Source organism: Crinia signifera, chromosome 1 (assembly GCF_055691185.1).
Source record: "Crinia signifera chromosome 1, ASM5569118v1, whole genome shotgun sequence".
NCBI classification, from domain to species: domain Eukaryota; kingdom Metazoa; phylum Chordata; class Amphibia; order Anura; family Myobatrachidae; genus Crinia; species Crinia signifera.
In genome coordinates, this window is record NC_139217.1 from 177,556,669 (window position 1) to 177,571,254 (window position 14,586).

The following is a 14,586-nucleotide window of genomic DNA, read 5'->3' on the forward strand; positions in this document are numbered from 1 at the left end:
AATATTAAAAAAAACTTCCATGCACCTCTCTGGTGCAATGCATACCTTCCTTCAGCTACATCACACTGAGTGAATCACTGTAGTCTGGGCGTGCTCTCTGCAGAGAATTGCTTCTGGGCTGCACAGACAGCAGCCCATAGAAGCACTGTAGCTCTGGCAATTTGCACAGAATGACTTCCTGTTGGAAGCTATTGCTGTCACCACTCCATGAACTGGCAGCCCAAGAGGGGGAGGAGTTTCCAGCTCTGATTCTCTGCTCTGATTCCAGTATGATGAGCAGTAGCAGCTTCTAATAGTAATCTACTACATGCTGAACTCCTCCCCACAGGGTTGGGTTGTTGCTGTGTCTGTCCTGCTGCTTCAGGGAGCCTGGTAAGAGGAGGTTACCAGCGTGTCAGAGACACAGACAGCCAGCACCAGAGCTGCAGAGGTAGGGGGGAAGCAGCGGAGCTCTGGTGCTGCCTGTCTGTGTCTCTGGTGTTGTGATTTTAACTGGAGGGGCTGCAGTCCTGCAGCCCTATAGCAGGAGCCGCCACTGTGTATGAATGACATGTGTAAGATTGTTTTCTCTGTTATTGTAGCTTGTTTGTTTCCTATAGCTTATGTATCTAAAACCCAACCTATTTGTTTTCTCTTCCAGGAAGAAATCTTTTCTATTTTCAGCACTGTATGCCGCCTTTATATTTGGTGGTCGACACCTAATGAAGCAGCGAGAAAAGTTTGAACTAAGGAAGCCCCTTGTCTTGTGGTCTCTCAGTCTTGCCGTTTTCAGGTAGGAGGTTCTCTCAGATATTTACTGGTCCAGTTTTATGGTAGTTGTCATTACCATTTTTTGATTGTCCAAAGTCCAGCTAATAATATGCATACTATAGAGACCTACAGTATAGGTCATACTATATAAGAGTCCATGGGGGCAAACTATTTGTGGTGTATTTAGTAAAAAATGACGCCTTTTAAATATGGTCTGACCTGTTGGTGTGCCCACCCATAATTAGAGAAACTGGTCCCACTCACAGCATAACATAGCTTAGTTTGAGTATATGGAGGACATTTACTAAGATGGGACTTCTATTTCACATGGGATGTTGCTATGGGCAACCAATCAGAATCTTATTTATTTATCTTCTAAAAGATAATAGTGGCCCTTATTCTGGTCCGTATGCAGCTAGTCTGCGTTCGCACGGGGACCAATGTTTCTTTAGTGCGCATGTGCATTTCTTCGCATGTGCATGCACCCAACATTGCGGGAGAGAGGAGTGGGTCACCGCGGGCTGCCCCATTACCGTATGGAAACACCTAGCGTTTCATGGGCGTTCCCTTGAATGAGTGATTACAGGGACTAAGTAAAAACCGGACCCGAACCCCGGGGTCTTGTCCGGGTCCGGTTTTTACTTAGCCATGTAATCACTCTTTCTTTTCATTATCATTTGAATTTAATCAGGTTGGATGCAGTCTATTAGCAAACAGTATAAATGGCACTGAGATCTGGGCCACAAAATTGATTTTTATTTTGTAATTTTCTTTAATTTGTTTTGTTTTTGTCTTCCTTTATTTGAGCTTTTTATTTTCTTGTACTACCCTGCTGATATTTTACTCTTTTCATGAGTCATAGATATCTTCCAGACTGCAGCTGGATTTCCTTGTTCCATCTATTTAGACATGTTTACCAGTCTCTGAAACAGAAACACCATAGCATTGCTGCCTCCATTATGCTGGATATACTGTAGACTGTTTTTAAGATGATGTGCAGTGTTTAGCTTGTGCCAAATACAGTGACTGTGCTAAAATTAACCTTATTGGTTCCATTAAGCTATAAGATGGTACACAGTTATCACTTTGATGACTATCGAAGGATTGCGCATGATTCGTAGTGTGCATGCGCAAGGTCTTCCTGTGATAAAAGCAAGCTTTTGAAGGCTGGCTGTACGCACAGTGCCGGATTTGTGCCTAGGCCCGTGAGGCACGGGCCTCATGGCGGCACCAATTATTGGCGGCAGGCAGGCTGACATTCTTTTAACTAGAGGCAGAGTGGGTGTGCAGCGGCGAGTAACGAGCGGCGCCGCCCACCCCATGATTTATCATGTCGAAGATTAGCAGCCTAGAGATCAGGTCTGAATTATGCTCAGATCAGTTGTGCTGTTCTATTATGTTTTCTGTTTGATTTAAATGATCTTTGTCTTTCATGAGGAAGGGCCTGTATGAAAAGGCACTACTGTGGAACTTATCAGAAAAGGTGTATGCATCTTAAAGTCAACTTAATTGTGCACAGGTGAACGGCAATAAAAATAAGCTCGAATTGCTTCCAGATTGAATATTTAAAATGACAGCTAATATAAGAAATATTTGGTAGGCTGGAAAACTCTCTCAGATCTACAACTGTACATAAATATTCTATAATCAGCCCACTGAGTAACCCTATGGTCACTCACAAAGGCTGCATGTACTGATATGCAAGAGCCATCTTTAATACATATAGGAGCCATCTCTAATACATATAGTGCGTCTTTAATCCAATAGGGGATTGCAGGCACAGGCAGGGACAAACACCAGAATCTTTGACGCACCTGTGATTCTGCCACTATTCATGGTACCTCCATCAAATGGTCCCTTCCTGTCAATCACTTCTCACTGCGAGTGACTATGATAATGACTCTTGTGCTGTGTGACTAAAATACATTCGCAGTCAGCTGATAATCTCGCAATTACGAGGACATCAGTTTAGCGCACAGATCTGAATTGGGCCTCATATTCCTTGCACAAAAATTCCTTAAATGCAAAGAGGGATTCCTTTGGGAAGCCTATTCTATATGATTGCATGGAATATGTGGCTGATGAAACAGGAATGTCATGTTTTGGCCACAACCACAAGAGTCAAGGAATTAAGGCGGAGCACTGGAAAAAAACACTCTTTGCCACCTATCAATGGGAAATGGGATGGATCTGTTATGCTTTGGGTTTGTGTTGCACTCGGTATATTGTGAAAAAATAAGATCCTTAGATTATTTCTCAGACTGTGACAAGAGGTTGTAAAAAGTCCAAAACCTACAGCACCTCGGAATAAACCATAAGAATTTATAGGATCACACAGAGTTGGCCCGAACCAATTTGGTGCCCTATTCAAGATTTTCCTTCCAGCAAGTTTAGGGGTTGATGCAATTTACCCAGCAAAACATCACAAGCGCAAGGTACGACAGACTCGCAGATTTTGTTTGAGTCTGCAAGGGATGAGAATCTGGTGGTGCTGCTAACATTTACCCTTTTGTGGGTATATGGATTGACCACTTAGTGTTCAGAAGATATTCTACTATATAGGGTTCATTATAATCGTATAGCACAGCACCATAGGCTTTCATCACAGCATCCATCTCCCATTACCACACAGCACCCATGGCCCTTACACTGCACAGAATCCATCTCCCAACACCTCACTCCCAGTAGTGACAGCTGCACTATCCCATCCAGCTCTGCAATCTATATAGCACCAATCAGTATTTCAGTAACTATGGACAATGCAGGTGGGCATCTGTTCTTGCAGATTTATATGCATGCTGGTGCAGCACTATAGCCAGCTATGCACAGATGCACACTTCCCTTCTTTCCTGGCTGTCATGTTAGGTGACTTCTGCTGCTTCAGCTACTGCTGGACTGGTGTGTGGTCTGAGTCTCCACTGCTCCCACTCTCCCATGGTGCCTGGGATAATGTCACTGCCAGTAGAGAGATTTTAAATGAAGCCTACCTCACACTAGAGGCAGTGCGATTAGAGTGTGTTGCATCCTCTCCTCCAGGAGATTCTAATAATTATTTAGAGTTGAGTGCAAAAGCAAAATATTTCTCAAATGGGCAAAACTATGTGCACTGCAGGTGGGGCAGATTAGATTTGAGTGTGGTGTGTTCAAGCTGAAATCTAAATTGCAGCATAAAAATAAAGCAGCCAGTATTTACCCTGCACAGAAACAAAAAATGCACCCAAATCTAATTGTATGTCCACACAGGCCGATGTGGCGGCCGCTGATATCGATTTAATATCGGTGGCCGGCAGGGTGCATTGAGCAGCATAGCCCTCATTCTGAGATAGTAGAAATAGACTGTGCTGCACAGTCTATTTCTACATTCAATTCCGATGCAGAGGAGCCACGCATTGGGATCGGGTGCTGCATAGCACGGTGTGATTTGCACTATGTGATATGCGATTTTGACTATAGTCAAAATTTATTAGTGTATACCGCACTGTGTGGACACACCATTACTCTCTCTGCACATATTACATTTGCCCCACCAAAACCTAGGAGTCAATCCAATTAGCTGCAATGGAGGTTCAAGTTCCAGCGTCCCAGAATTGCACAGAAGTGCCCGCTGCCCCTAGGGTGCGCGTGCAGGTGCCGGTGCCAATGTAAAACACTGCGGAAATGACACATCATACTGTTCGAATAGAGTATGATTGACCCCTAAGTATGTGAAAAAAGAAAAGTATTCTAATTCATAGAAACATAGAATTTGACGGCAGATAAGAACCACTTGGCCCATCTAGTCTGCCCCTTTTTTAAACGTTACCTCAAACCATATTTGATCCTTATTTTTTTGTAAGGATAACTTTGCAGGAGAGAATAAGAAGAAAGAGGTCAGAGTCATGGGAAAATGGTTCCATCCCCCATCAGAACACACCGGCCCACACAGCTGTCTCTGTAAAGACGTTATTGGCCGAGAAAAAGAATGCAGTGCTAGATCACCCTCCATTCTCTCCAGAGCTAGTACTATGTGCCTTCATTCCATTCCAGCTGATACTCTCTTTCTCTTCCCTATTGCTCTCAAAGGATTAGTACATCTGCCTGGTGGCAGGGAGTCGTCCAAAAAGCATCATACCTTACCGCTGTATATGGAATTATTTCTCTCATCTATTTATTCATGCTGGGACAGCTGATCAGGCAAATTACAAAATGAGTAACGTTAGTGATAGGAGATTAGAAATAGAATTTCTGCTACATAAAATGCACGGCTGCAATAAATACTGCAGACAGATGCAGCAAAACCGTTGGCACTGCAGTAGTTTTGCAACTGGTAACCGTAACCTATATAGGATAAAACAGCAGCCGTGAATTACAGAATAAGTGGAAAGGTTATTGACATGTTGTCTTTATAGTATATTTGCATGTGCAGCATACTTGGGAATGTTGTTCGGTATATATGTTTATACAGTAAATGAGACTGTCTTATACAACAAAGAAACACATGTTTAATCAGCTTTAAGAACTATCTGTTTTTCCACCCTCCAGTATATTTGGTGCTGTGCGGACTGGTGCCTACATGCTGTACATCTTGATGACCAAAGGACTAAAGCAGTCAGTTTGTGACCAGAGTTTCTATTACGGACCGGTCAGCAAATTCTGGGCATACGCATTTGTACTCAGCAAAGCACCAGAGCTGGGTAAGTACAATTCCCCCTTTTCTGCTTTCGCTGGAGTAGTCAGCACATGCTCAGGTGTGCTTTGAATTGCTGAAAACAAGTTTTTCCTTTAATATCACTTGGCTAGTTCCCGAGGCACATCTCTGTGGATTATTTTTAGCTTTCTGTTGCTTTGAATTGCTTACACGCAAGCTGTTTTCTTAGCAAAATGAGATGCTGTATGAAACTGTTTGAATTACTAACGGAAATTGCTTGGCAGGTACCATATATTGGGCCAGACGTACTAAGCTTCAAAAAGTGATAAAGTGGAGAGGGATAAACTACCAGCCAATCAGCTCCTGTCATTTTTCAAACATAGCATGTAACATGGCAGTTAGCAGCTGATTGGCTGGTACTTTAGCACTCTCCACTTTATCACTTTTTGAAGCTTAGTACCTCTGGCCCATTATGTGTGATCAGAAGGCAGAGGAACAATGGTATATTACCATTTATTGCATCATATCTAGCAGTCCTCAGGTTACTCAGGATGTTCGTTAAAATCATGGAGCCAGTGAGTCTGTGTCTGAGGACCCAGCATGCACAGAGAAATGTTCTCGAACACTTTTGTTTTTTGTAACGTTGCCCCCAAATGCCAGCAGCATGTTACTTGAGCTGTGGCTTTTGGGGCACTGCAAGCCACATAGCAAAAACTGATATACAATATGTGCAGCGTGATTCTGTAAATGCGCAGAACAAAAACCGTCAGAGATTTAAATGATCATCAGAGTTCTTTAATCTATACATCAGGCTCATTCCTGACAGGAAACGCCTATCCTGTTGCAGGGGGAGATTCTGAAAATGCGGTAAAAATCCCTGCTATCGTGGTTTTTACCGCATTTTGGGATGCCAGAAAAATCTGGCATTGCCCCATAGATGCCCCATAGATGCCTATGTGTCCTGTGTCTGGCAGCACAGAGCTGTGATGCCCGGACCTGTAAACTCCTCTTCCCTGCACTATGATCCTCTTCCGGGTGCAGGGAGCAGGAGAGCCCGGCGCAGCAGCGGGGAAGGGCTATTTCACACGCTCCGGCTCCTGCCGGGCGGCTAAATCCTGCACGGCGATAAGTTAATAATGGACACAATCGTGTCCATTCACATGGGATGGTCACGGCCCGGTTGCAGCCGGATACCACCACTGGAAGGGATGGCTGCCGGGCTGTGGCCATGCCCACCATTTTAAACTGCTGTGTGTGGCACGGCTTCCTGGCCGTGCGGGGTTTCGCCGCCCAGCAGGAGCCGGAGCGTGTGAAATAGCCCTAAGGTAGGGAGGGGGGAGCCGCCGGGACCCGACGGGTCCCGCAGTCTCTCACCGCAAAGGACAGCTCCTAACGCAAGAGCTGTCCTTTGCATATGCGATAATTATGAATGTGATGGGTGGCGAAGGGGGGCGGAGCTGGGGTGCGGATGTTAGAACATCCCCCCTAGTCACAGCATGGGGTCTGATAAAGGCCTTCATTAGCTGAAAATAAAAATACCTGCTGAAAAATATAATCTTTTAATATTGCTTTTCAAAAACAAGTAGTGTCTTCTCATAGGTGGTGTGCAGTCTTAAATTGCCTGCTTCTGTGGAACTACAAATCTCAGCATTCTAGTATTATTGTTTAACAACAGTGGGAGAGAAATATATTATTACCCTGTTTTAAGTCAGTGGTTCCCAAACTGTGTGCCTAAGTAATTCTGGATTTTTTTTTTAGCATGCTTTTGTAAAAAGTAGTAATTGCAAAACCCATTCCCTCCAAAATGCACGTAACAGTAAGTAAGGAGCAAAGGTTGGAAGCTATGGAGAGTGTCTGAGATGGCAGTTTGAGCAATATTCTGACTGACATAACAGCAAGACCTGTACTATTCTTGTATCTGTCAATGCCACCATTGAACATACGGCTTCACAACTAGGTCATGGTGGTTATAATATAACACGAAATAACGAGTGAGACAGCAGTATACCAAAACTGTGCATTATCAATAGTGTGATACCAAAGGCATACAATGACGTGCTTTACTAATGAGCGACTGCATTTGTAATGCTGTGTATAAACTCTTAAAGACCTAAACTACATCTGTCATTTAGCTCCATTCACAAATCCATAATAAATCATGTCGGCCTTCTTGCTGACAGTAATTGTGAACTATATATTCCAGACTATAGTTACCATTTATGCGTATGATAACTGGTACACCAGCCAATCACAACTTATTGTCATGTGTTAAATAGCTAAAACTTGTTGATAAATTGGCCACAATGTATGTTAAATAATAATTTCTAATGACACCTGAATTATTATTAATATTATTAATATTTATCGCCAGAATATGCCGTTGCGCCTTACCATGTGGAACAAAACATTAATAGTGAAGTAATAAAACAAGACTGGGTAATCGCTGACAGACAAGAGGGCCCTGCTCAGGAAGCAGTTGAACTGAGTACAGTGTCTAGGCAGTCAGTCAATTGGTTGACAACCAAAGGCAGACATGCAATACAGATGTAGCGCCGCTAATCCAGCGCCGGGGCCCACCAGAACGCCACTGCTGGCGAGCGAACACTGCATCTGACTGGGACGCGGTTTCCCATCGGTGGGGGAGGGGAACCCTGGGCAAGGTATGGGGGGGAGTGGGGAGGTGGGGGAACATGGCGGGGGCGGTGGGGGGAGCTCCTTTGTAAGGGGACGCACGCGCATCTCGTGCGTGCGCGTCCCCTTCTGAAGTCTGGTGGGGGCTGGCGCATTGTGAATCCACCACCAGCCCCTGCAATGATGAAAGACGCTCCATCTGTAGGTCAATCTGAGGAAAAAGTCAACACAAGTAAAATGTTGACATGACAATAGTTGACATATCGTTTTTTCACACATTTTTGCGACTTTTTCATACTTTTACATCATCATGGGCTACAATTGGGAACAGTTCAGTGTGCCGAGCAAAGCGCCATTGGAGTAATGCATGGACATTGAAAAAAAAACACGTGAAAAACGAATGTAGACCTTTTACCTGTGTCGACCTTGTCCATGTTGACATTTTGCTTGTGTTGACCTGTTGACCCTGCCGACCTAGTACAGGCCAACCTTTGGTTTGTGTCGACCTATTGCATGTTGACCTTTTGATGTTGACCTTTTGATGTTGACCTTTTGACCTTTTAATCCAACATTGGTTTGACCTCATTTACGTTGCATACATTTTTTCTGTGTTTTCTATGTTTACATTTCTAATAAAAAACAATACTAATAAACAATATAATAAATGTAACAGTATAAATATTTGTCTAAGAAATGTCATATCTGTAACCAAGAACATTTAGAGGTTGCATTATTTCCGTCATAATGCTGACAAGTCATAGTCTGTTCTCTATAAGCTGTAAAACACTTAATCTCTGCTTAAACCTGTAATGACTAGCATCTACTGTGGATCAGTTTATGCAGAACAATGTCACAGTGGAATACAACAATGCCAATACCATTTTAACTATCTGCCTGCAGCATGTATTTATTTAGGTGAAAAAATGTAATGGTTGAAGGTGAATCAATACTTCTAGGTGAGCATATTTTGTGTCAGACTGAACAAGCTGCAGTTGCACCAAACATCTGACTCCTATTTTATACGACTTTCCTGTTTTTTTGCATTCCTCCATTAATGTTAGTCTGCAAGAATAAATACCTAAATAATTGAATACGTCTAATAAAGGGATCAGTTTAACTGCAATTGTACATTGTTTAGTGCAGGGGTTCTCAAACTCGGTCCTCAGGACCCCACAGGGCTATTTCACACGCTCTGGCTCCTGTCGGGCGGCGAATCCCCGCACGGCCAAGAAGCCGTGCCACACTGAGAAGTTTACAATGGATGCGGCGGCAACCGGGCAGCCAGGCGGTGGCTGTCCCGTGTGAATGGACAAAATTGTGTCCATTATTAACTACTGGGTTTCGCCGCCCGGCAGGAGCCGGAACGTGTGAAATAGCCCACACAGTTCATGTTTTCCAGGTCACCCGGCAGGTGCACAGGTGCATGCAGTACTCATTGACACGTTTTAAAAGATCCACAGGTGGAGCTAATTATATCACTTGCGACACTGTGAGGAGACCTGCAAAACATACACTGTGTGGGGTCCTGAGGGCCGAGTTTGAGATCCTGTAGTTTAGTGCAATACTTATCTATGCAACATATCCATACATATTTTGCCGTTTAAATAAATAAAATAAAATTAAATAAAATATTTATTTTTCCTTCTTTTGGAAAGCATAATAAATAGGCAACAAATGTATATTGCTGGACTAGTACTTTAAAAAAAAAATTGGTAACCAAGGTTACCAATTTACTAAGATGGGAGTTCTGTTGAAGATGAGATGTTGCTATGAGTGAACAATCAGATTTTATCTATTATTTTCTGGAAGGTGCTAAATAAATACTGTAAGAAGTAGATGTTGATTGGTTGCTATGGGAAACATTCTATTTTCAATAGAACTCCCATCTTAGTAAAAAAAAAAAACCTAAGAATTCAGTTTGTGTACAGTAAAGTACATAAAATAATTAATAGACCGATGATCTCAGGTCTGTGCATGTGCCGAAGCATTATTGCTCATGAGTCTGGAAAGTACTGTGACTCTAGTGGCAATATCCTGAGAGATGCAAGCTTTTTCGGGAGGAATAGGGGAGCATTGCAGAAAATCGGCTGCATTTTTTGGCCATGACAAAGCCAGTGGATGCGTCTTTGGCAAAGTGTTTTTTCCAGATATCCTAAACAAACTGAAAGTTGCTCAGATGTCTGATAATCACCCTATCAATCCGATGTTGCATCTTCAGAGCATGCAGGGGATCTGAGCACAAAGCTTGTGTGTGGAAATAGTATGGGCAATACATTTTATTTTTACATTTACATTTTATTTTGGCCCATTTGAGTTGTGTCACATAATGTTGCACTTATGCTATTATACACGTTCACTATGTGTTTTTTTTTTTTTTAATATGGAAGTTTTTAAAAATTATTTTTATTAAAGGCTAACTAATTTATTGTGTTTCTATTTTCCAGGAGATACAATTTTCATTATCCTTCGAAAACAGAAGCTCATCTTTCTTCACTGGTATCATCATATAACAGTATTGCTCTATTCATGGTACTCATATAAAGACATGGTGGCTGGTGGAGGTTGGTTTATGACCATGAACTACGGAGTGCACGCAGTTATGTATTCATACTATGCCTTGCGTGCAGCTGGCTTTAGGGTGTCGCGAAAGTTTGCCATGTTGATCACGTTATCCCAGATCACTCAAATGGTCATTGGCTGCGTGGTGAATTACCTGGTCTTCTCATGGATGCAGCAGGGACAATGTCCATCCCACGTACAAAACATTGTGTGGTCCTCTATCATGTACCTCAGCTACTTTGTGCTCTTCTGTCATTTCTTCTTCGAAGCCTATCTCACCAAAACCAGGAAAGCTGCCAAGGCCGATTAATGGTGGAACCTAATGCCAAGTCATAGCTCAGGGTCATCAAATATTAAAAGAAAAACACAAACAAAACAATTGGGAGTAAGCAAATATTTTAAAGGCACAAAGAAAACCATATCTCAAGCACTTAGGTCCTAGAGACAAAAAATTGAAGTTGTAATGATATATTTAATTATTGTCTTAAAATGTGATGCTGATTAGTGGATTCAGCATGGTACAGATATGTCAAGCTAACAGACGTGGATAAAAACTGGTCTGTACCATTCAGTCGAAATTAACGTGTCCTATCAAAGAATGACTATTGCCATGTTTTCCAATACAAATTCTGATGACTTGTTTTGGGCAGTAGATAAATCCCCACCTACAGTAAAGTGTTGTTTATGACAAAGGATACATGAGGGTTGAACAAGATGTTGTGTAAAGTAGAATACAATTCTTTTTGTTAAGGATTAAATATATCTGTTATGATGAGGTGGAGGATTGAAAGATAAAAAATAAATGTAAAAAATGAAATCGGACATTTAGGATGCTTGCCCCAATGTTGTGTCTCGTGTGCAGGTGCGGTTCCTGTTAATATGCAAATCAAACCACTTGCCCAAGATCGTTGCTACAGTATTAATACTAGACTTGTTCTACATATCTGCTAGATCTTGCGTCTAGTGTGACTGACATCGGACTTGTACAGCTGCTACAATTTAACAGCTGACATGGACAATACGCGTTTTGAAGCCTCATTAGTCTCTGCGGAACGAATTATGGACTTAAAAATGCCTGCTATTAGGGGTGGAGAGAAAATAAGCGTAAAAAGGCTATTGGAATGTTTCACTCCAAATGACATCATAAAAGCCTAGTTTCTAAACACATATAATACCCAGAAGTCCAGTTTTCTATTTTTGTGAACTGTTTCCTTATCAGATTATTACTGCAGGGCTGTGTGCGTGAGTTCGATAACACTGTGCATTTTGTATTTGCTTCAGAAGCAGTACAGAGATGATTAAAGGGCCCTCTTCTGGTACACATAGAAAATACAACACATCCGATCTTTGCTACAATTGAAATGTTATTTATTTACATTTTTTTTTTTTAAATGAGAACATCAGAAGGGAATAACAATTCCTGCAACAGTCTTATGCCGTAATCCAAGGTGTTTGTTTAACCTTCGATCTCCTGTATTTTTCTATGTCCACGTGCATTGAAAGCAGGTACCAATGCAAACGGGAACTACAGTATAACCAGGTGGAGAGCTCATATTGTTGCAAGCCATATTCTTCAGAAGATCATAAAGTGTTTTGTCTGTTCTGACCAAGTCCAGAGAAGCCAAATATGTGTACAATTTCCTAGTATTTCAAGGAAGCACTTAATGTAACTTGATGTTAAATGTTTTAATGTAGTCTTCTTAATTGTATTAGTTAGATAGTTTAATATATTAGCAAATTAGAAATGGAGGATTAGAGGCTGCTGTCATGCATCAGAGTACAGTACGACATACTGGAATTGCAATCCTGTAGGAAACATGCAGTCATTGTACAACCCTGTGGTATATAGCACATTTCCTAGCTACTAAAAAAATGTCTTTCATTTCCGGAAGAAGTACAAAACAAGGGATTTTAAAACAAAAAAAATATATATTTTTTAGCTTTAATGGTGCTGCCATCCATGCTGCTTGTTTTTTTTTTTTTTTTTATTAGTTTCTTGGTAGAAATGGCAGAGGCCACTAAAGGTCTCGTTAATAAGAAATAAATTAAAACACATGTAATGTTATATTGCATTTTGTCTGAATGGTTATTCTGAATGAAATGAGAAATACTTGCAGTTCACTATTGTAACAAACAATAAAGTTTACATTTATGTTAAAGTTTTGGGTGTGTTTTACTATTGACTTGGAACCATATTGGTATAAAGGGTAACCACTTATACCCCTTTCAGACATACTCCAAAATCCCAGGTTTTTGCAAATGAATGCGCATCAACCCGGGATTTTGGTGTGTCTGAAAGGGTCAACCCGGATGTTAAAACCTGGGTCTCCGACCTTTCTTCTTACCTGGGTTGAGGACCCAGGATTTTCGACCTGGGTTGAACCTTTCAGACATAAGAAAAACCCGGGTTTTGCATCAAATGACCAGGTAGAACTGCTTCGCCCAGTAATTTGCTGCTGTAAGTGTGAAAGGGTGCATGCTGTACCCAGGAAAATGACCCGGCAGTCAAAATGCAGGGTAATTCCCGGGTATGATGTCTAAAAGGGGTACCACCTGGGTTGAGGACCCGGGATTTTCGACCTGGGTTGAAACTTTCAGACATAAGAAAAACCGGTACTTCTTTACTTTCACGGCGCCAGCATGGCGCCACGCGTACTTCCGGGTTACGCTCGCCACTAACTAAGTAAAATAAACTAAGTTAACGCCATGCCAACATGGATAGTTCATACCTCCACTATCCATGTTGGCATGGAGTTGATTTTAATTAGCGTGGCGAGCGTAGCGAGCCACCGAGCCCGCAGCGGGGGCGAGCGAAGCGAGCCCCGCAAGGGGACTCTGACGCGCGGCGCCATGCTGGCGCCTTGAAAGTACAGAAGTACAGAAAAACCTGGGTTTTTCAACAAATTACCAGGTAGAACTGCTTCACCCAGTAACTTACTGCTATAAGTGTGAAAGGGTGCAGGCTGCACCCGGGAAACTGACCCAGCAGTCAAAATGCCCGGTAATTCCTGGGTAGTATATCTAAAAGGGGTATAAATCTTAAAAGACCATTTAACTCCAAAAACTTAAATGAATGAAGATGGAAGATAAAATACAATCTCCAGCTGTACTCTGACTTTCCGTCTCTTTTGAAAAGTAATGTAAAGGTGCCTATACACTGCTGTGACGTCTCGCAGCAGTTTTTGGACACCTGATACCCTGGCAAGCCGCCAGGACCTTCCTGGCGGCAGGAACACATGCGATCCAGCGCTAATGCCCAAGTAAATGAGCCTGCAGGATGGAGGATGCGGTTCAGCACCCAGGCTCAGGCCTCTTACAGGTACCGGCGTCACCTGCTGCACCCTGGGGGGGGGGAGAGTGTGGCCCATCCTGTCTAACTTCACAGTCCACAGTGGGAAGTTTCCCTTCTGTATAACAAAGCCCCCAGGATGCCTACCCCATTCCCACTACCCTACTCAGACACTGGGGGTGACCTGGGTCTGCATGATAGTGTACAGGCCTGCTGGTGTCAGGGGAGGGGGTGCCCCTGGGGCGCTGCTGCCTGTCACACTCCCTTCCCTATTCCCCCCACCACACCCACAGCTCCCCCACCCCCAGACACCCTCCTGCAACCCCCACAACCAATATTTCAGCCAATACAGAGGTCCACGGGTTAAGGGGGCGGAGCGCCTTACAATGGTGTGAAGCGTGCCCGTAGGGCGCGATGAATCACCTAGTTTATATGTAGAAAAAAGATTGCACTTACATCTAACATCTTATAACTAAGAGGCACTCACCAGATTTCCATTTGCAATAAAAAATGCTGGGTATCTTTATTCGGTACTTGTTTCCTAGCACGGCCACAATCGTGGGGATCGTGTACCTTTAAGTTAAGGTACACGATCCCCACGATGGACCCGATTTCCTTTGAAATCTGGTCCATTTTGCCGGCAAAGGTACAAAATCAGGGGCATTGCGTCGGTCGGGACCATTAACATTGGTCCCGACGCGATGCCCCCGATTTTGCCATAGGCTTCAAT

General features: G+C 42.8%; 1 protein-coding gene across 1 annotated transcript in view; it reads left to right on the forward strand.

Annotated features, from left to right (window-relative positions):
• ELOVL6 (ELOVL fatty acid elongase 6) overlaps window positions 1–12,726 on the forward strand; it is an 82,897-nt gene extending 70,171 nt beyond the window's left edge. Inside the window, exons 2-4 of the mRNA XM_083178087.1 lie at window positions 641–772; window positions 5,272–5,423; window positions 10,453–12,726. Of these exons, the coding sequence (XP_083034213.1) occupies window positions 641–772; window positions 5,272–5,423; window positions 10,453–10,877 (709 nt within the window). The 3' untranslated portion in view covers window positions 10,878–12,726. The remainder of the gene's footprint in view (window positions 1–640; window positions 773–5,271; window positions 5,424–10,452) is intronic.
• Window positions 12,727–14,586: the final 1,860 nt, after the last annotated feature.